The sequence below is a fragment of the Labeo rohita genome, chromosome 4 (assembly GCF_022985175.1).
Source record: "Labeo rohita strain BAU-BD-2019 chromosome 4, IGBB_LRoh.1.0, whole genome shotgun sequence".
Taxonomy (NCBI): domain Eukaryota; kingdom Metazoa; phylum Chordata; class Actinopteri; order Cypriniformes; family Cyprinidae; genus Labeo; species Labeo rohita.
The window spans coordinates 33,348,407-33,371,685 of record NC_066872.1 but is presented as its reverse complement, the minus strand read 5'-3'; the positions used below and the strand labels follow the sequence as shown (position 1 = coordinate 33,371,685).

Here is a 23,279-nt window from a genome sequence, read left to right as displayed (position 1 = left end):
ATACGCTGATTTAGCACTCATGGTAAATGTGGAAACGCAGCCCACCTGACATGATAAGGGCCCTATGAAATCCTTTTTTTTTTTTTTTTTTTTTTTAATAGGTAAATAAAATTGTATTAATCAAAAAGGCATGTCTAATTAATTTAAAATCAAGAAATATATACAATTTAACATCAATTTATTAAAGGATTAACAAAAATGACATTTTTAGGGCTCTATGAAATGTTGTATTTTTTCCTCACCTAATGTTTTATTGTTACCTAATTATCTGAATGCATAACAATTTTTTTAAAGAATAAATAAAATTTATTTTTTACAATAGCCTTGTAAATAACTTGTAGTATTTGTGTTGTGTTGTGTGTAGTTTGTAGAAATTCTGTGTTATGTATTTACATTTTTCTGGTTATTAAATGAAGGCATAAAAAATTTATTTATCTTTTAATATTGAAAATTAAACAAATTTTATTTTTTATTTAAATAGTCTTTTTGCGGCTTAATATTTACAGATACTAGTCCATATCGCAATTTAATATTTAATTTGATGATATACTGTTTGATTAATCCTTTCAAACAAAATTCCGTGACATTCCGCGTTAAACAGTAAATTCCAACTGGATTCCGCGATTCTGTCCGCATTTTCTGCATTTCAGGAATCCTAGGATCCTACATGATAATTCAGTAAAAAAAAATAAAAAATCTGTACTGAAAACCAAGAATTTCACAAAAAAAAATAAATAAATAAATAAAAAAAAAAAATGAAATTTATTGAAATTAAATGAAAACAAAAAATTAAGAAAAATGAAGTTAATTAAAAAATAAAATTAAAATGTAAATAAGTGATAAAACCCAAAATAAAACAAAAAGGTGAGGTTGGACAATTCCAACCCAAAGCCAGAGGCTCATTTCATCCAGTTCAATCCTGCGATCTCATAAGGGCACTTTTAAAACACAACACATTCTAGGGAAGACAGAAAGGGAATGAAAGAAGAAATGGGAGTTGGAGAAAGCTAAATGGAAGACAACATTAAGGACAATATTGATTCTGTCTTTCCAAGCATGACATCATGGTCAATAAAGCCCCTACTTTCCCTTAATGGCGTTGCCGGGGCGATGGGATGGAGCACTTTGCCTCAGTTGCCTCAACAACAATGCTGTAAAACAACACACCCTGCCCTTAAATTTACTTTTATAGTCGACAGAAAATAAACTTCCTGTCAATAGCAATTTCTGCAGGTCAGAGTGTTGGCCTTGTTGAGAATAACAGTATAAGAGGTACCCGAGTTGACAAGGACGTGAGACTCAACGCTGGCCCATCCATCACCAGCTTTAGATGAATAAAATAGAGTGAGTACTTAAGGAACTTGCACTTTATATGAGTAAAGTGTGCCGGTTCAACTGAAAGGTTTGGAAAACAATGACCGTACATGATGCGGAGATATTAAAGGCCAAATGAATGTCGTGGTACAGCCACCTACAGTACTTGCAGACAGGGAACAGGACAAAAATGGAAAGACTAAGCCCTCACCGGTGGAAGCTAATAGATCATCACATATGAAGAAATTAACTCCTGCTCCCTCGCTTTCATGCATGATTAATTGCTTTTTTACCAAAAAAGAAAGAAATAAGAAAAAAAAAAAAAAAAGTGAGTGTGATGTGCTCAGGAAAGGAGGAAAATGGATCAAGACAAAGCGCAGACAGGTCTGTGTCCCAGTTTGACTGTTGATGAGACAAAATTCTCATTAAGGCACACAGCTTCTCTGTCTTGTACTGAATTAAACAACTGAACATAGAAGACAGCTTTCAGCCCATAAATAAAATAAAATATAATAAAATAAAATAATGTAAATAATAATTTTAAGCCATGAAAGACCAAGATATTCTGGTAAAAAAAAAAATATATATATATATATTCCGTTTCTGTTTATTTTCAAGTTTAGTTAAGCTCCAATATTGTTTATATGGATTTAGCTTTTAATAACTTGAAATAATCTGCTTGTACTGTGTATGCTTGTCCTGTAAACAGCATATATATAGTATAGTATAGTATAGCAGTTTTTTTATTAATTTAATTAAATATAATTTTCATTTATTTTTTAATAATTTCATTTCATTTCATTTTTAATTGATTTTAATGTAATTTCATTTCATTTCATTTAAAATGTAATTTCATTTTATTTTATTATATATGAAGAGTTTAAATGTGAGAATGGATAGTCACCACCGGTTGAAATAAAATAAAATAAAATAAAATAAAATAAAATAAAATAAAACTCATTTTAAGCAATGAAAGACCAAGATGCTCTGATAAAAAAACAACAACTTTATTTTCCATTTCTGTTTATTTTCATGTTTTGTTTAGCTTGAATATTGTTTCATGTTTTGTTTAGCTTGAATATTGTTCATATGGATTTTGTTTTTAATAACTTGAAATAATCACAATAATGTTTAATACTGTATATGTATATAAATGTATATAAATACTGTATATGCTGGTACTGTAAATAGCGTACATATAGTATATATATATATATTTTTTTTTTTTTTTATACTGTCTGGCTATTAATTTAATTTTTCATTTAATTTAATTTAATCTTTTTCTGACTGCCTAACTTAAGTTCTCCAAACAGAAATATGTGTGTTTTCTAAAGACACCAATTTAAGACAAGCAGAGCTATATACTATAACCTGTTCTCATATACTAATGTATATATGAAGAGTTTAAATGTGTGAATGGATAGTCACCATTGGTTGAGTTCCTCCCGTGCCTTTCTCCTCTCTTCCTCCAGGCCTTTCTGCAGCTCTTCAGCGATCTTTCTTCTCAGCTCAGCCTCATCCACTAAACAAAAGACAAAACACGCACATTAGATGCTGAGCAATTGCCTATTCTGTATGCCAGATGGTTATTTCAGAATGTTTGATTTTGTGGTTGCATTTCATAGGAGGTTGCGGAAATGTCCTGTGGGTAGCAAAGTTTAATGTTTCGTTGTACACTTGAAGTTTCTTTGAGGCAAGTTCGTACTTGTTTGTAAAGAAGTTTGTAAGTGAGTACAGTGAGGTAGGATGATATTCTGAGCCCTCAGGACACCTCTGCGTTATGAGGCAAAGCGAGAGAAACCGAAATACAGAGGACAGGGGTCCTATACGCCTATGCACTGAAAATGACTATAACAAAAACACTTTCAAACAAACACACTTCAAAAATACACTTTTCACAACTTAGTGTTGATATCAACACCGCCACAGTCAAACGTGTCAGTGTGTGTCCTGTTCTTTATCTGGATGGCTAATTGTCCGTGAAAGCACAGTGAAGATATAAAACGGACAAACTCATAGCCTCCAGTCGAAAAAAAAGCAGCAGTACCGCAGCACTGCAGAAGCCTGGAGCTACTGCATGACAGGAAGTCCAAGTGTTGCAGATAGAGATACAGGATTATAGTTTGAAAAAACAACCAAAATTTAGTCTAAAAAAAAATACAAATGAAAAATAAATAAATAAAAGTACAAAAACAAAGCATTCCTCACAGACATATCCAAGTCAAATCTTGTCACAAATCCAAGTTGAGTCTTTCATGGCAAAGCCTAAAAGGACGTATAAGCAGTTTTGCTTAAATCAAAAGATCACTTTATCTTCAACATTATGTACTTCGGAAATAAATAATTTATTCTTTATCCACTAACTTGGCATGGGCTGGATCATTTAGCAAAAATAAATAAAACACTTAACTTTTCTGCAAACTTCTTTCTGTAAATAGCACAAATCTCTTTCCCCACGGTAAATAGATGAGCTCTTTAAGTATTGTAATCACGATTTGTTATGCAACATATTCAAAAACTATTTCTTCTTGGAGACTAGTGATGTTCAATAGTTCCTCAAAAAACAGAAGAAAAAAACTCAACAAAATAAAACAAAACACAAAACAAGAAAGAAACTAATAAAAAAAAAAAACAAGCTAAAAACTAAAACAAAACAAAACAGAAAAGAAACGAAGACTAAAAACAAAACAAAACATAAAACTCAACAAAATAAAACATAAAGCAACACAAAACAAAAAAGAAACTAAATCAAAAAACAAAACAAAAACAAAAAACTAAACTAAACTAAAACAAAACACAAAACTAAAAACAAAACAAATCGAAATTAAACAAAACACAAAACTCAACAAAATAAAACAAAACAAAACAAAAAATAAACCAAAACAAAAAACAAAGACTAAAAACTAAACAAAAACAAAAAAACAATACTAAAACCAAACAAAACCTAAAACTAAAACAAAATAAAACAAAAAAGCTAAACTACACAATACTAAACTAAATAAGTCATTGGTTCCAGAGTAGAAACAAAACAAAAACGAAACTAAATCAAAAAACAAAGACTAAAACAAACAAACAAAAAAATCAACTAAAGCAAAACAACACACAAAATTAAAACAAAAACAAACTGAAACGAAACAAAACAAAACAAAACAAGAAACTTATAATAAAACACACAACACAAAACAAAATGAACCTCAAACAAAAAACAGACTAAAAACAAAAACAAAAAACTAAACTAAAACTAAACACAAAACTAAAACCAAAACAAACCAAAATTAAACAAAACAAAACAAAAAGCAACAACTAAATAAAACAAAAACAAAGACTAAAAACAAAACAAAAACCTAAAACCTAATACTAAACTAAACAAGTCTAAGTCAAATCTCAAGGCAAGTCCATTTTAATTAAATTCATGCCACAAGTCATTAGTTCAATTAAATTAAAGTCAATACTAATAAATTGACTTCTGCGACTTACTGTAGTAAGACTCAAGTTTTCATATCAGGTACCCTACATGGGTGCACATATAGAGGTTTTAAAACATTGAAAACATTGTTAACAACTCTTATATGTATTCATATGAAAGGAAGACGCAGTAGCTGCCAGTAGTTTAAAGCGGTGTTTTATAAGCAGCCGCCGGAAGGAGCAGTCACTATGGGTGCCATATGGTTTGGTTGCATAACAATGTTCATTTTAGAAACAATTTGAGACTGTAAAGCCGAGAGAGGAAACCTGTTGGGAGAGAAACACTTTAAGTTATCACGTACACCAACCTTCTTCAAGACTAATGAGAAATCCTCCTGTTGCCGTGACAATGCCGAAGAGGAAACCAAAATTAATTGCGGACCCTGGCACAGCATTTATCAAACAGCAGGCTAGTGTACTGGATATAGGCAGACAGGTGCTGTCTAAACCTCAAACCCACCAGATAGCATCAAATTAAAGATATGGTGTGATAACGGACATCCTTCACGGGTACCAGAACTAAAATGGGGAGATCTTATTTTTGTAAGTAACAGTTTCCCTTCCACAATTGAACTCTTGGCCTGCACTTCTTCCACAACACAAAGATCATCGAAGTGTACACAAAAACTTCATCTTTACTTGCAAACTCCACACTGTTTAAAGCACAGACCCAGAAAAGACAGAGAACTTGTTATGTTGATGACATAACAGTAAAGGTCAACCGATATTAGTTATTAATGGCTGATTATGATAACTAAAGATCAGACCTATAGGTCTGGTATAGGTCAAATTAATGTGGGTCTCATTCAATAACTGTACAATTTGGTACAAAAGGTCACTTAGTAGTTTAATTAAAAATAAAATAATGCATTTATTTATATATTATTATTAAATTATTTATATATTAAATTATATAAATTATTAGACATTGTTATAGAAATATAAATAATAAAATTAAATATAAATTAATTATGATATATATATATAAAGCATAAATCATTTATATTTAAATAATATACATTATATATTATATACATTATATAATATTCTAAATAAATAAATATAAAATTCTAATAAATAAGTGCAAAATGTACTTTTTATATGTTAATAGAATTGTTATATGTTAGAATCAGAATATAAAATATAAATTAAATATATCATATACATATAAATATATCATAAATATGATGCAAAAATATGTGTTCAAAAATGAGATTCAATGTTATCAGCCTAAAAAAAAAAAAAAAAAAAAAAAAAAAAAAATTAGTCCTTACACACTTGTTCTTTTTTTCCTTTTCCAGGCTAACGACTTTTCTTCAGTGTCACACATTCATTCACGCTCTAGGTTCCCATAATTCATTAATTTAAACTGGGCTTTAATATTTAAAAAGGACCAAGAAAGGATTTCTGTGGATTCAAAGGATAACCAGCTCGCATGTTAAAAAACCATCTGCGAGTCTTCAGGGGGTTTTCGCAGGAGGTCACCGAGAACTCCAGAACGGTATTAACCGTCTGGGTACCCGTGTCAATCCTGAGTGAGAAGAGTAATGCTTAAAGATGAAAAACTCATCATCTTTAGATATTTCTCTCTCTTTTACCCCCTCCTTCATTCTCTGCAGATATTTTAAAAAAGTAGCTTCTGGGCAGTCGGGAGAGAGATAACAGACAGAGACAAATTGCGTGTCTCATAAGACGTTTCATTAATCTCCAGACCTGAGAAGAGGAAGGGAAGGCGGGGCTAATCTAAACCATTACACGTTTCTCACGATCCAACTTAAACATCTTTCTACACACATAAAAAGACTCCTGGGAATATCAAACAAGGTGATCTTTCTTGTCCTCAGCCTACACTTCTGTCTTCACGGATCTCACTAAAGTTTTCATGAAACAACATGCAAATGGGGCTAAAAGATCATTTTTATTACGGCGCATTACATGCAGCGAAAGCGTCCCTCTTTTCTGCTCTCTGAACTTGGTGGCAATCTTCAAGGAGATACTTAATATGTAACAGCAAGAAAAGTGTGTTTATGTATGGCTGAGACAAAGAAGGATTTGTGTGCAGGTAATTAGAGCGTAATGGAAAACGGTGTGTGGGCCCTGCGTATGAATATTCATGGTACGCTGAGAACGTGTAGGAGGATCAACCTTGACCACCATCTAATCACCATGCGCGGAGACTCTGCCGTGATTTAGCGATGGACTCGATCATCCACAGCATCTCTTAATACCTCCACTCGTGGGTGCACATAATCAATGTCTCTCATTAAGGTCACAGCCTTTGACCTCAGAAGATGAGCTGAGCCTCTTAAGGCTAGAAGAGCTCTGACAAAGACAAAATTTAAGGTGTGAAGCATTGGAAAACACCACACCATTAAGTTTAGCTGATGCTTAATGTTTTGTTATGGTCATTTTTAATAGCTACAAAGTTAAAGTAAGCATTGTTTGGAAATTGCTCACTACCTTGTCATTTCACTGAAGAAAGGCAGTCAAATGAATGAGAGTGAAAAATTTACGATAATTTTCATTTTCAACCCATTGTTTGAGTAGTTTTTGCTACCTAGACCCTTGGTCAGACGTAACAACTGTTGGGATAGTTTTTGTGTTACCCAGCTCCTGGGTCAGACAGAACGGCTCATTGTTTAGGTAGTTTTTGTTTTACTTAGCTCCAGGTCAGACATAACAACCCACTGTTTGGGTAGTTTTTGTGTTACCCAGTTTCTGGGTCAGACATAACAACTCATTGTTTGGGTAGTTTTTGTGTTACCCAGTTCCTGGGTCAGATGTAACAACCCATTTTGGGGTAGTTTTTGTGTTACTCGGCACCTGGGTCAGACATAACAACTCATTGTTTGGGTAGTTTTTGTGTCACCCAGTTCCTGAGTCAGATGTAACAACCCATTTGGGGGTAGTTTTTGTGTTACTCGGCTCCTGGGTCAGACGTAACAATACATTGTTTGGGTAGTTTTTGTGTTACCCAGCACCTGGATCAGACATAACAACCCACTGTCTGGGTAGCTTTTGTGTTACCCAGTTCCTGGATCAGACATAACAACCCACTGTTTGGGTAGTTTTTGTGTTACCCAGTTCCTGAGTCAGATGTAACAACCCATTTGGGGGTAGTTTTTGTGTTACTCGGCTCCTGGGTCAGACGTAACAATACATTGTTTGGGTAGTTTTTGTGTTACCCAGCACCTGGGTCAGACAAAACAACCCACTGTTTGGGTAGTTTTTGTGTTACCCAGTTCCTGGGTCAGATGTAACAACCCATTTTGGGGTAGTTTTTGTGTTACTTGGCTCCTGGGTCAGGCGTAACAACACATTGTTTGGGTAGTTTTTTGCATTACCCAATTTCTGGGTCAGACGTAACAAAACATTGTTTGGGTAGTTTTTTGTGTTACCCAGTTCCTGGGTCAGACGTAACAACTCATTGTTTAGGTAGTTTTTGTGTTACCCAGCTCCTGGGTCAGACATAACAACTTACTGTTTGGGTAGGTTTTGTGTTACCCTGCTCCTGGGTCAGACGTGACAACTCATTGTTTGGTAACAACTCATGTAGTTTTTGTGTTACTCAGCACCTGTATGTAACAATGCATTGTTTGGGTAGTTTTTGTGTAACTCAGTTCCTGGGTCAGACGTAACAAACCCATTGTTTGGGTAGTTTTTTGTTTTACCCAGCTCCTGGGTCAGACGTAAAAATTCATTTTAATCGCAAGGTTTTTGCGTTGTCTACAAAGTTTTAGCAAGCAAGTTTTTCTAATAATTTACGATAATTTTCATTTTCAACCCATTGTTTGAGTAGTTTTTGTTACCTAGATCCTTGGTTAGATGTAACAACTTATTGTTTGGGTAGGTTTTGCGTTACCCAGCACCCAGCACCTGGGTCTACAAAGTTTTAGCAAGCAAGTTTTTCTAATAATTTACAATATTATAAACTACCAAGGTTTTTGAGTTGTCTACAAAGTTTTAGCAAGCAAGTTTTTCTAGTTTCAGAGGGGGTGGGATGAGAACTACCAGGTTCACTGTTTCTAAAAAGTACGACATAAGCATTATGGGAGTATTTATGTAATAGAATGATGTATATTTATATAAAATCACAAAAGAGTTTCTGTCATCATTATACCACAGAACCATGAGCGTTCAAGAAAAAAACGTACACGTGGGAGAGAGAAACCATGAGACAGATTGAGATGTAGGGAGTTATAGATAGATGGATAGAGGAAAAAAAGTGTGTGCGATCCTCCACGGTAGAGCTCATTAAGCAGATCTGCGTCTCATTAACAGGAAGCTGTCTGGTTATGTGCGATGCAGGCGGCCGTCTCTTTTTCCCTCTCAGTAAGTAGAGCCAGTTCATAGTGTCAGCTCCAGCCCACAGACTCTGCACATCTCTGCAGGTAACACCACTATTAAGGGCCGAGAGGGCACACACAGAAATTTTCACACGTATTTGAGCTGACAGTTTTTCAGAGCCACTGTTTCGATACATTTTAGATGTGCTTAATTATGTGGAGGTGGAAAGGGAGAAAGCTCACAGCTCAGAAAAAATGAAGACATGGAGAAAACGCAATGACCAGCCGCACTTTATTTTAAGAGTCCATTTTAAGCATAGATAGTGCTAAGATTTGCAGTCTGACAAAAGGACACATTGTGGGCTAATGTTTAAATGAAAAATGTGTTTAAATAACATTTTGATGCACTAGCTCCAAAACAGGAAACACATCAATCTGCTATAACGATTGGTCCAAAAAAACAACAACAGGTCCTTCTACGATTGCACAAGTGATGGGGACTTAAAGTATAGTGGGCTTCATTTACACAGTGACTACAGGTTGTCCAGTTTTGTATATTTATGAATATTTTGAATTATCTTTTATTTTTTATTTTTATATTATATTATATATATTATATATATATTTTTATATGTACATATTAGTAATATTTCTTTTCAGCTTTATTTTTTTTTTTATTTAGTTTGAATAATTTGCCAAAGCAATTTTTTTTACTCTAAATTTATTCATCTGATTTTTATTTTTTATTTTATTTTATTTTATTTTTGGAGCAGGTTGTACAAGAAAATACTATTTCAGCCTTTCTACTTTAAAAATTCACGTTTAATTCAGTGGGTTACTTAACATTTCTTTGTAATTATTTGTGAAATTCATGTGACTCATCCTGAAATTGAGGATAATGTCAAAGAATTAAGGGTTCCTAATAGTCGTCTCAGGTATAATCGTTCAAAACTGCAACTAAACTTCCGATTGAAAGATCTATGAACAAAATCTTACTTTTAATGAGAAGCAAAGCGGTTGCAAATGTGATCGGCTCAGAACACTTCTGGGAGGAGATGCTGTTCCAGGTACCTTGGAGGCTGAACTGGCTTAAGTGGAGTTCCTAATTACAGCATTGATTCATTAACTCTATTACAAGTTAGAATTAATCGTTTCATTAGCACTCAGGCACAAGCTATGAATCATAATATGGAAGGATCCGGGCCCACTTACTAACATCAAGAGGACTGAACTTTTAGGAAGAAAAAATAAAATATTAGCCAATTTGTTAATCTAATTTTTAAAAATCCATACAGCAGTATTTCAAATAAATCTCAATCAAATAGGTGTCAGCAGGTACACATCCCGGATTGATGCGTTTTGTTTTTTGCAAAAAAAAAAAATGCATTAAAAAAAAACACATTTAGAGGGATAATTCACCCAATCATGTCGTTCTAAATCCAAAAGACTTAGAGTATATTCATCTTTAAAACACAAACTGATGTTTTTTTTTAAAGGATTAGCTCCAGAATTACAATTTCCGGATAATTTAATCACCCCTATGTCATCCAAGATGTTTATGTCTTTCTTTCTTCATTCGAAAAGAAATTAAGGTTTTTGAGAAAAACATTCCAGGATTTTTCTCCGTATAAAGCACTACAGTGGAGATCAACGGGTTGAAGGTCCAAATTGCAGTTTCAATGCAGCTTCGAAGCGCTCTACACGAACCCAGCCGAGGAATAAGGGTTCTGTCTAGCAAAACGATCTGTCATTTTCTTAAAAAAATAAAAACTGGTATATTTTTTTAATCACAAATGCTTGTCTTGCACTAGCTCGACTTCACTCACTACGTAATCACGTTGGAAAGGTCACGCCTGACACAGGCGAAAGTATCGACCCAGTGATATGAAGCAAACGTGCAAAGAAAGTCAAAGATGAGACCCTTATTTCTCAGCTGGGATCGAGTAGAGCCCTTTGAAGCTGCATTGAAACTGCAATTTGGACCTTCAACCTGTTGATCCCCATTGAAGTCCACTATATCGAGAAAAATCCTGGAATGTTTTCCTCAAAAACCTTAATTTCTTTTCAAGTGAAGAAAAACAGACAATTAATCTGAGAGATTTCTGTCCCTCCATTGAAAGTCAATTCCACCAAAACTTTGACACTCCACAAAAGTACATAAAGACATCACAAAAATCATCTACATAAATTATGCAATGTAATCCAAGTCATCTGATTACTTTTATGATGCTTTTGTGAATTTTTTAAAGCATCAAAGTTCTGGTAAAATGACCTTTCATCTATCAGAATGTATTAAAAAATACATTTATTGGTGTTTCGAAGATGAATGAATGTCTAAATTTGAAACGACATACAGGTACAATAACAGTTAACAGAATTTTCATTTTTGCATGAACTATCCTACAATAACAATTAGCTAAATGTGTCACTGTCACTGCCACATTAAAATGTGTTTTTACATTTATTTAAATAATTACATTTTTTTATGATTCGGTACAATAATAATCATTATTATGGTGGTATATTATAGGCCAGAACACTTTACTCAGGAAAGATTGCTGTTGCTCCACTCCACCCACGAACTCTGATGTGTTTAAGAGAAGTTTGAATTCCGTAGAATTACCCAGAATGACTTGATGTATAATATTACCCCTTCACAATGGTGTACCAACACATTCAGAGTGCTTACAAGATGCAATTTACCCGAGGAGTACCATTAACGCTCATGAATGACAGGCACTGAAGTGCACCGTGCAATATGTGTGAAATACCTCAAAGCGTAATTCCTTCACTTTTGAACACATGTATGTGTGTCAGCATTACGTTACAAAGCAATCGACTTACCGGCAGGAGGTGGAGGCGGTGGTGGAGAAGCCACAGGTTTTTCTACAGACGGAGGAGGAGCGTGCGGGATAGTTTCGGCAGCAGAAGCAACAGGAGCGACAAGTTCAGCTGGAGGGGAGGGGGTGGTTATTTCTACAGATGGAGCACAGATGAGTTCAGAAGCAGTTTTAGTGATAGGATGAGTAGGAATGGATTCTACAGTAGGAGGAGGAGGTGTGAAAAGCTCAAAAGCAGGAGGGGAGGCAGCAGAATCAGCAAGGGGAGGAGAAGTGCTAGGTTTAGAAGAGGGAGGAGGGGCAATTATTTCCACAGGTGGAGATGCTGTTATAAGCTCAGCTGTAGCAGCAGGTGGAGCAAGGGACTCACCTGCAGACGCTGATACAGCTGGTGCTGTCGCTACAGGAGGAGGTGGGGGGAGAATGACTGACTCTGCTGGTGGTGGTGGAGGAGGAGGTACAGCAGTGGTCACTTGCTCAGGGAGTTTTACTCGCTCTGGCAAGGAAGATGGTGGAAGGGAAGTGACAGGGTCGGGTGGAGGAGATATTGGCACCAGTGCTGGCAGAGGATCAACCGCGGGAGGAGATGCAGGAGGGGTTCTGGTGGGGGGCTGCGGTGGGCCTGAGGGTTCCCTCATGCGGTCGATGACCTTCTCAGAGAGCTGAAGAACAGAAGTAGAGAAGACAAATGACAGCCTTGTCAGCATAACAATATTCCTACTTTTTCTTCTCTAGTTTAAAACAATGTAAAATAAATAATGGACAATGTAAACATTATGCTTGACAGATACTTAAATAAAAGTATTTGGGTACTGGGGGCGTTTTTAAAGATGGCATGTCAAGTTTAACAGAAATATAGGACTCATACCTGATCATAAAATAAAAAAAAAAAAAAAAAAAAAAAAAAAAAAAAGACCCTTTTAGTCGCTGGAGTTCAGTCAGTGTGAAATACACTGAGGTTGTTAAAAAAAAATCATTAGTGTTTTTTTTAAATATATCTATTTCTATTTTAATGTAATCAAATTTATTTTTTATTATTAATTTAATCATTTATTTTAATTTTCGTTTTAGCAATTTTGTACTAGACCTTAAATATCTTTGATAAAACATTTTTAGTCACACAATTATTTATTTTTTTATTTATTTCTGAGTATTTGGAAGAGACATGACTGTTATTTCCTGTATATATATATATATATATATATATATATTTTTTTTTTTTTACATCGTGTAAACACGCACACAAACACACACAATTAATTACAAAAATAATTCTAAACTATTTTCTTGACAACATTTATTTGATCAAAAATACATTAAAAAAACAGTAATATTGTGAAATATTATTACAGTTTGAAATAATGTTTTTCTATTTTAATACATTTTAAAATCTAATGTATTAAATGTACTGACCACAAACTTTTAAATGGTTAATATTGTTACATTTTATTATTCTATTCTAAATAAATGCTATTCTTTTTAACTTTTTATTTATTAAAGAATCATGAAAAAGTATCACATATGCCACCAAAATATTAATTAGCACAACTGTTTTCAACACTGATAATAAATCAGCATATTAGAATGATTTTTGAAGGATCATGTGACACTGAATACTTCAGTAATTATTAAAAGTAAATTAGATTTGAAATGTATATTAAAATAGAAAAACTTCATTTTACATTGAAATAATATTTCACAATGTTACTGTTTTTTCTAGATTTTTTTATCAAATAAATATTGCCTTAAGGAGCATAAGAAACCTCTTTAAAAAAAAAAATCCAAATCCCAAAACTTTTTTAATTTTTTTTTTATCTTATGCTCACCAAGGCTGCGTTTACTGTAAGCAAATTAAAAATGTAACAGTTTATCGCTTTAGAAGTTATCACTCATAATATTAACATTAATTAATTTAGTGTATACATGCTACAGGTGTATAAACATATCATTATAGGTAATGCTTGAAATGCAGCACTCAGTTTTAGACAATGACAGGGGGTCCACCAAGGGGTCTTTTCGCCTGATAATGCTGACCCCTGTTGTTAGTTTTAAACAAATTTATGTAAACCCTCAAAACAACCTATACAAACCAAAAAGTCTCTAAAACCCAACTGTAAATAAGTCGCAAGTTGAAAAATAAACACTCAAAACAAATCATAAATAAAAAGAGTACTAGTATCATTTAACATAAACAGCTGTGTGAAGGGTGACACTGTTCAAGCTACTGTACATGATGGGGGGCGTGAACACAGTGCTGTCATTGTTGACATTGTGATGCTTGAACTGTAACAGGTGTCTGCTAAAATAACTCCTCTTAGGTAGGATGCTTATGAAATGCATAACATTGTACTGCAGCTTAACTTGGTTTTCCAGGTCAGCTGAATGAAATATCCAGTCAGGGACAGAATGTTTATCCAGTTAGGAAAGTTAAGACTATTAGAGGCCTTCATCACGATCCTTCGCATGCATTCAAATCACAACAGAGGTGAATTAAAGCCATGCGTCAGTACGCGTGATGTTCTTTTGACAGGTGGAGGAGAACAGACAGACATGTGTGTCACTCACCCTTATGCCCTTCACTATCGTTATGTTCTCATTCTCATCCGACTCAAAAGACACGCGACGCGTGCTGTTGTTGGCTCCCATTCCTGGTCAAACAAGCCCGCTGGTGTTTAACCAGCTACTTCATGTAAATTTGTTCAGTAGTTATGAACTCCAAAGAGTTGACAGCTCTCTGCTTGTTAAGCACGAGCACAAGGGCCACACACTCCCGTTCAGAAACACAGAGAGCTTCCGTCTTTAGCCCCACCCACCTGGCACAGGCGAAGAAAGACGATACTCATTGGCTGAGCGCAAGTGCTTTGTGTTTCTATTGGACAACATAAATAGAAGAACTATAGATTGTATTTCAAAGAATGATTTTTATTAGTTTATTTCTTCATGTTAAAAGGACAGTATGTGAAGTTTAATATCTATTTCAAAGCAATAATGTACTTTATTCGTCTTCTACTTTTTGTAATTTAATTTTAATTTATTTAAATGTAATTTTTCATTTTTTTTAAAGAAAAATAGAAAGAATATATGTGACCCTGGACCACAAAACCAGTCTTAAGTCGCTGGGGTTTAGTTGTAGCAATAGCCAAAAATACACTGTATGGGTCAAAATTATAGATTTTTCTTTTATGGCAAAAATCAATAGGAAATTAAGTAATGATCATGTTCCATTAAGATATTTTGTAAAATTCCTACTATAAATGTAATTTTTGATTAGTAATATACTTTGTTAAGAACATTATTTGAAGAACTTTAAAGGTGATTTTCTCAATATTGTGTTTTTTCTGCACCCTCAGATTCCTGATTTTTAAATAGTTGTATCTCGGCCAAATATTGTCCTATCCTAACAAACCATACGTCAACTGAAAAGCTTATTTATTCAGTTTTCATATGATGTATAAATCTCAATTTTGAAAAAATGACCCTTATGACTGGTTTTGTGATCCAGGGTCACATATATACTATACAAAAATAGACATTTTGTGTATTTTACACAATTTAAACACTTTTTTCTTTCTATTTTTGAAAGAAATTAACATTATTAAGTTGCTTTTATTCAGCAAAGATGTGTTAAATTGATTAAAAAATGACAGTAAAGATGCATAGAGTTATTCTTTTTATTAATCGAAGAATCCACAGGTTCCAAATAAATAAATAAATAATATTAGGCAGCAAAAATAGTTTCTAACATTGATAATAAATCGGCATATTAGAATGATTTCTGAAGGATCATGTGATTGGAATAATGATGTTGAAAACTGAGTTTTGTGTCACAGGAATAAATTATATTTTAAAGTATATTAAAATAGAAAGTCGTTATTTTAAATTGAAATAATATTTCGCAATATTACTGATTTTTTAAAGACTTATTTTAAAAATATTAAAAATCTTACTCATCCCAAACTTTTGAAAAAGATTTTATTTATTTATTCATTCATTCATTTCTGTTTATTTATTTATAGAAAAAAAAATTACAAAATCATGTAAAAATAAATTATAACATATATTAAACTTTAGAGGTTTTAATCAATAAATATTGCATTGAAAAATACACACACAGTAAAAATCATTAAGAAGGGCTATATGTATATAAATACAAAAAGCAATATATAAAAGCAAATGAAAACATAAAGTAAACTCAAAGTGGGTTTAATCAATATATATTGAAAATAAAATAGCAAGTTTTAAGGCATTCCTTTTTTTAGCTGCTTTGAGGTTTGAAATATTTTTTAATTGTTTTTAAATTACAACATAAAACTATATAATCTAAATATAATTATACAACAATTAGACCTCTTTGTTTTGCATAAAACCACCAAACTTATCAATGTGATAGTCAAAGACTGGTATGGTAACCATTCATACATTCTGTCTTAGAAGCGCTTAATAGTATTACAACTGTAGAGAAGATGTTCCTGAGGTCCTCATGTCAAATTGGAGCGTTGGGCATTTAGAGATGTGGTTCTTCTGTGCTTTAGTGGGTGGCTGTCTTTGTCTACATGCCCTCAGGTGTCATCATGACAACCTTTTATCCTGCACTAGGTGATGAAAAATAACCCCAGTCTTGTGTCATCAGCAAAGGACAGTAGATTGCTCAGAAATGATGGGCCTCAGAGGAAGCTGATAAGAACTTCTGGATCTGACTAGGCTCAGAGGAGCTAAAAGAAAAATAACCTCAGAGTCTCCATGATTGTTTCCCTTTTTTGAAGGGGCGCAAAATTGGCCACTATGTTATCTCTGCTGTCCATGGACACATCAGTCAAAGAGGAGACTGCCAGATCGACCCTCTCCCACACAATCAATGCCCTTTCCTCTGTGGTTTGTTACAGCAGAGATCGTCAGGAGATAGAGGGGAGCGGGTCTAAAGCAATATATCCTAGAAACAGAAAGCAATTAACAACCTACACCTTTCGCTCTGTCTTTCTCTCTCCCTGTAGGTCTGATTTGTAAAAGAATCTTTTTGAGTCGTTTTGAGTCGGATCTTTTGATTGAACCAGTTCACGAAACTGATTTGGTGAAGATTAAATATAAATTAAGTTACTTTTAGTAAATATTTTAGTTAAAGAAAAAGAATGTTTTTAGTTAAACAAGTAAAAGATGTACTTTTTGTACTATCCAATATGTAAAATTATATATAATTAATAAATTAAACAATTTTAATAAGCTAAATCATGGCTGATTAAACTTAAATGGACAAATAGGACTAAAAAAGAGTACTAAGCAGCAGAATAAAATATATAACAGTGTTTTTAATATTTCGTAGCAACAAAGCACAAAACAAGCAAAAAGACACAGCATAATATTTTAGGAGGATTAAGATTAAATAAATTTAACTAAAGAATTAACCAAACTAAGTGTATTATATTATATAATAACTAAGGTATAAATATATATATATATATATATATATATATATATATATATATATATTTTATGTATATACAACTATTGTAGGCGTTTTCAGGAAAAAAAAAAACTACATTTCCCTACGATCCCTGTGCTGTCAGCTGAGTTTGCTGAACGTGGCTTCCCATTGGCTGAAGTCCGTCACGAGGTGTTTGGGTGTTGTAGCGGAAAGATGGCAGCTGACACAGGCAGATACAGGAGCGCTGTCTCCAAAAGCAAAGACCCCTCCGGTTTACTTATATCTGTAATAAGGTGAGCACGATATTTTTACAATATCTGTGCCGGCCAGCTTGGCTTTGCTTGCGCTAAATCTTTGCACCCGGATTTTTAACGGAAAAGGACCAGAATGGATAACGGCTTAGCATGTTTGCTAACAATACATCCTGTTATTCTTTCATATTTTGTTATTACACTTACGGAATGTATAACAACAACATCTTTAGTAGGTTTACGTTGCATCAGTTTAAGTTTAGAATTTGCTGTGATGTCTTTTAAATGACACAGGGTTTGTAAACACTTCAAAACGTGTTTAAATGGACAGTGCTTATGTTTTGACAGAACTGATTTTGAAAACAAAGGGAACTGTTTACTTAAACAGCACTGTTTGAACATTATAAACACAGTCTGATTGTTTGTCTTGGTTTTCAACACTTAATACAACATGCAATTACGATAACATGAAAGTATAACAACAGAAAATCTAGTAGATTGCAATGGAAGTGATGTTAAATGCATTATAATATGTATTTATAGACTTTTTATTCTTTCCCTGCCAGGTAAAAGCTTTGTCATTAAGGCAGGAACTTGTGTGCATATAGAATGGCGTTGCTTTGTGGAAGATATGACCGATCTGAGGAGACCTATTGAGGCCTTAATGCTGTAAAACGTATCAATTGATGATAGATGGTAGTCAGAACTCAATATAATGTGATACAGTTGCTGCCTTATTAATAAATGTAGTTACTGTACACATTCATGACTTTAGGTAATGTCTGGTTGAGTTGTAATAAACATTTCCGCTCAAATATTACATGCATAGCATAAAACCTTGACTTTACATAGGTTAAACCTATTTTAAACCATTGAGCACATTTGAGCTGATAAGCTGTCAGAAATCCATCACTCAGCTTCACAGCTCTTTTATCTCCTTTTTACCCATCAGCCGTTTCCATTATGATGTCCTACGGGCAATCGAGTGAGGTCAAAAAAGAGCGAGTCTATGGGCCGAGGCTATATCTACATGATCTGTGCTTCACTGCAAGCTTGAACGGACTTTTCCCTTCTGAATACTGGCTCTCAGACGTTCTTTCTGTATCTTTCTGAGCTCCAGAGACTTGAATGAATGTAATGGGTTCTTTTGGGAAATTGAGCTGCCTTCCTTTACTCTGATTTAAAGCCACACCGCTGTGGAAATGAGTCAGGACAGACTTTGAGGGCTGAGCTGTGATGTCTGGCAGTCTGCGGACTGGGACGTTGTTGGATTGGCACCGGCCCCGGCGGGTCTCCTCGAGTGGGTGGGCGTCTGATGATGGATTGTTGTGAAATTGTGTTGTGATGGCCAAAAACTCAACTGCATCTGTCTGAAAGTTTGCTACATAATGATGACAGGATGAGCTGAGATTGGATGCAGCCTTGGCTCTGGAAGATTTAAGTGTACTGCAGTCAATCATAATTTTTTTCAGTGTCAGAAATAGCAAGAAAACCAAAGCCAAGATGCTAGAGAAATGTGACCCTGGATCACAAAACCGGTCTTAAATAGCACGGGTATATTTGTAGCAATAGCCAAAAACACATTGTATAAGTCAAAATGAATGATTTTTCTTTTATGTCAAAAATCACTAGGATATTAAATAAAGATCATGTTCATTGAAGATATTTTCCTACCATAAATATATAAAACTGTAATTTTTGATTACTAATATGCATTGCTAAGAACATTTGGACAACTTTAAAGGCGATTTTCTCAATATTTAGATTTTTTTTGCATCCTCAGGTTCCAGATTTTCAAATACCTATATCTCGGTCAAATATTGTCCTATCCTAACAAACCATACATCAATGGAAACCTTATTTATTCCCTTATGACAGGTTTTGTAGTCGAGGGTCACAAATGTCATGGGCATTCAAACATGTTCTTACTTCCAAAATTTTTACTTAAAAAAATTATTATTGAATTGCTTGATTACTATAATAAGTATAAATATATTTTCTTAGTTATATAATTTTTTTAAATACAATAAAAATATGGGGTAAATAAATAATTCGGATTTATTAATTTATTTAATCATTCAGTTCATCATTCTTTCATAATCAGAATGAACAGAAATTATTTTGATTTATTTCAAAATAGCTAATTAACTAGCTGTATGCATGATTGATTGATTTAATATGTAATTCAATCATTCATTCATTCATTCATTTACATTTGTTTATTTATTTACCCCAATGAACCAGGCAAAGCTTTAATAATATTATATTATACTATGTATGAAATTCTTATTATTAGTAGTAGTAGTTTGATTTTGTAAAACATATAGTTTGGTACAGTTTGATGTAGAATATGTTTACTATCTCTCGGTCAGGACATTGTCCAGCAGCGCGGATGTGCAGGACCGAGAGACGGAGAAGGGACGTCTGGAGGAGGCCTATGAGAAGTGTGACCGTGATTTGGATGAGTTGATCGTTCAGCACTACACAGAGCTCACCACAGCCATCCGAACCTACCAGAGCATCACTGAGAGAATCACCAGCTCTCGCAATAAGATCAAACAGGTGTGCAACACATTTGTCTGCATTTTGAAAATGTGTGGTAGGGTAATTATTTTTTATTTTATTTTGTTTTATTTTATTTTATTTTCAGGTTTGCTGGGTTTCAGTGTGAATATATAATAACAAATATAATAATAAAAATAATAATAATAATAATAAAAATTAAATAATTAAATAAATCTGTCTGTCTGTCTATCTATCCATATGTAAAATTGTGTACAAAATAAAGAAAATATACAGGAAATAACATTCCTGTCTCTTCCAAATACTCATAAGTTCATGAAAACAATAAATGTGAGACTAAATAAATTCAGTTTAACATATTTAATTTCTAATAGTACAAAATTACTAAAACAGATAGTAACCGATACCAACTGAACAGATGCATACTGACTGAAATCCAGCAACTAAAAGGGTCATTTTATTTGATTTTATTTTAGATATTATTCAGGATTGCTGAGGATCAGTGTTAATACAAAAGTGGACCAAGTTTTGACAAAAAAAGAGTTTAATTTTACAATATTATTTTCACAGCATTTAAGAAAATCATATATGCCTATAAAATAAAAATAAAAGAAAAAAATCTACAAGAAAAAAAGAAGAAAAAGAGGTTTTATGCATACACTGTAAGAGACATGAGCAAAGCAGACAATTAAATATTTAATCCCCCAAAAAAATAATAATAATTGCGACAGGCGTATCAGGTTTTCTTTTAGAATATATTACAATAAGAATATTAAATAGCATAATATAACTTTTTTTATCCTATCAATTTTGAAAACAGTTGCAACATTTTTGAAAACAGTTCAATAATTAGTGGATGCTGTGGTTCTTTTTTTTTTTTTTTTTTACTTTGATAAAGCGTTCAAAAGTACAAAGACAAAATTGAATTTAAATATAACATTATAAATGTCTTCACTAATACTTTTTCATTTAAAGCATCCTTGCTGGATAAAAGTTTATGTATCTGTTTCTTCTTTACTGATCCCAGGATAACCTTCCGTTGTGTTTTACCTGAAAAGATTTTAGATATTTTATCATATGTTAATTTAAAAAATCTGGTATATTTTTACCTTTGGCCATGAAGATTAGATGCTGACATCTCGATAAAAAAAATCTGCTACTACTCAGGTTCCATTTTTAAGAACCTTGATTTAAATAAAGCAGATGCACAATGACTTAGTAGTGTATTTTAATAACATAGTCACGTAGCTGCCAATTGCACAGTAGTACATCTTCATGCTGTCAGTCTGTTTGTTATGGTTGATTGAAATAACTTCCTCACTGCACAGGATTTATTTATTTATTTTTCTTTGGTCAGCAGCTGGCGGAGATGAAATGCAACTGCTGTTTTGCTTTGTAGCCCACATAGTTCTGTGATAACCTACCAATACGTAAACACACACAAGCTGCATGCAGCCTGATATAATACCGGCTGTAATACCCAGGGAATGATTTATGAGAGATAATTAGAGGAAAAACACCATGCGGTAGCAGTTTGACGCAAAAAGGGAAATTAAAAACAAATCAACAGCTAGTTTTTTGCCTTTTCCGTGCTTAAACGTTGCTCTCAGCCGTGCGGTCTGATGGGTCGTCCCTCAGGCTTCTGTAATGATGGAGGTGTTAGGCTTCCCACACGTACACACACACACACATTCAAACTTGCCTTAGAGAACATAGAGAATAGCATTTCTGTCTTCATGCTGCTGAGGTATTTGATGAGAGGTGCCCAGGGACCCCCAATCACCCTCTTTACTCATTATTATTTAAAGACACAGGTGACCGAGTTTGTTTATTGCACTCTTGGAAGATGTGTTTGAGTCGAGGACTCGAAAAAACGTTTCCCTGTGTGTCTCGATTTGAGCTGAAGTGGGAAAACAGTAGACGTAAACCCAACTCAGCCAATGAAACACAAAAGTGTTCATTAATTTTGCTGTTTGTTTATCCAGCTTTGGGATTTGATTACGTTTGTGTGTATTTTGTAAGCTCTTTTAAGAACATTAAAAATGTACTAATTACTACTTCCTCCCCCACTCAAAACATGGTGAGCCATCATAAAAGAATCATTAGGAATCACTAGTAATTGTCTTCGATGTCTGAAATAATATCCTTGTAAATTAGCCACTAAGCCTGGGTTTTAATCTACGGCAAAATGTTTGTTTATCATCTTCTCCCCTGCTGCTGACACACTTGAAAATAATTATGCAAAGAACAAAGCAGAGTTGTAAAACTGTGAAAACTGCGAAGATGATGCTTGTTTTATCAAGTGTGAACTTTCACCTTCTTCTGACATGGTGTGCTCTCTGCTTAGGTCAAGGAGAACCTGTTGTCCTGTAAGATGCTCCTCCACTGTAAGCGAGATGAACTGAGGAAGCTGTGGATCGAAGGTGTCGAGCACAAGCATGTCCTGAGCTTGCTGGACGAGATCGAGAACATCAAACAGGTCCCTCAGAAGTTGGAGGCATCCATGGCCAGCAAGCACTACCTGCACGCCACAGATATGCTGGTGAGTGTTTGAATGTGTTGGTAGGTGAAATTTAATTAAAAAGTGACTTCATTTGTTATGCAACTCTGGTCAGGTGATGCTTGGGCTTTCTCATGGGCCTAAAATATAAGAAGGAGCTGGATCTCCAGATGTTTATTTTAGTAGGATGTTTTTCCCAGGACATTTTTATCAGGTATTTGATCACACTGTTTCTTTGGGTACACCCACAGCGTCCTCTCAACAGGGGGAATCAGCTGTGGTCAGAGATGACAAGCTTCCTTCCTCCTGCTTTCTCAGGTCCCTCAGGTGTTCATCTCCTCCTCCGAGAGGTTCTTCTCCTCCTGTGTGTGTGACTGTGTTAAATCTGACGAGCAGTATTGGGACTGCCAACAGAGATTATGCTGTACACGGTGTTTCAATTTGCAACTCTCGTCTGAAAACACTCTCCCTCACTTTTGTCTGTTAGTTACATGAACACACATGCACACACTGTGTACGCATACACATTTGTAACTCTCGTACCTGTCAGTCTGGTTAACCTCCCTAGTGTGTGCTTTTCAGATGAGCTGTCATTCATTACCTCACATCTGTTGAATTGGCGTTTTCCTGTCTTTAATTCCTTTCCTTTCCTTTCCTTTCCTTTCCTTTCCTTTCTGTTTC

General features: G+C 34.1%; 2 protein-coding genes across 2 annotated transcripts in view; one reads left to right on the top strand and one right to left on the bottom strand.

The window, feature by feature from the left end:
* Window positions 1-14,702, bottom strand: part of chchd3a (coiled-coil-helix-coiled-coil-helix domain containing 3a) — an 86,159-nt gene extending 71,457 nt beyond the window's left edge. Inside the window, exons 1-4 of the mRNA XM_051108538.1 lie at window positions 14,471-14,702; window positions 12,276-12,567; window positions 11,910-12,041; window positions 2,743-2,836 (exon numbers count right to left, since the gene is read on the bottom strand). Of these exons, the coding sequence (XP_050964495.1) occupies window positions 2,743-2,836; window positions 11,910-12,041; window positions 12,276-12,567; window positions 14,471-14,551 (599 nt within the window). The 5' untranslated portion in view covers window positions 14,552-14,702. The remainder of the gene's footprint in view (window positions 1-2,742; window positions 2,837-11,909; window positions 12,042-12,275; window positions 12,568-14,470) is intronic.
* Window positions 14,703-17,502: 2,800 nt separating this feature from the next.
* Window positions 17,503-23,279, top strand: part of exoc4 (exocyst complex component 4) — a 143,264-nt gene continuing 137,487 nt past the window's right edge. Inside the window, exons 1-3 of the mRNA XM_051107798.1 lie at window positions 17,503-17,617; window positions 19,948-20,137; window positions 22,446-22,640. Of these exons, the coding sequence (XP_050963755.1) occupies window positions 17,538-17,617; window positions 19,948-20,137; window positions 22,446-22,640 (465 nt within the window). The 5' untranslated portion in view covers window positions 17,503-17,537. The remainder of the gene's footprint in view (window positions 17,618-19,947; window positions 20,138-22,445; window positions 22,641-23,279) is intronic.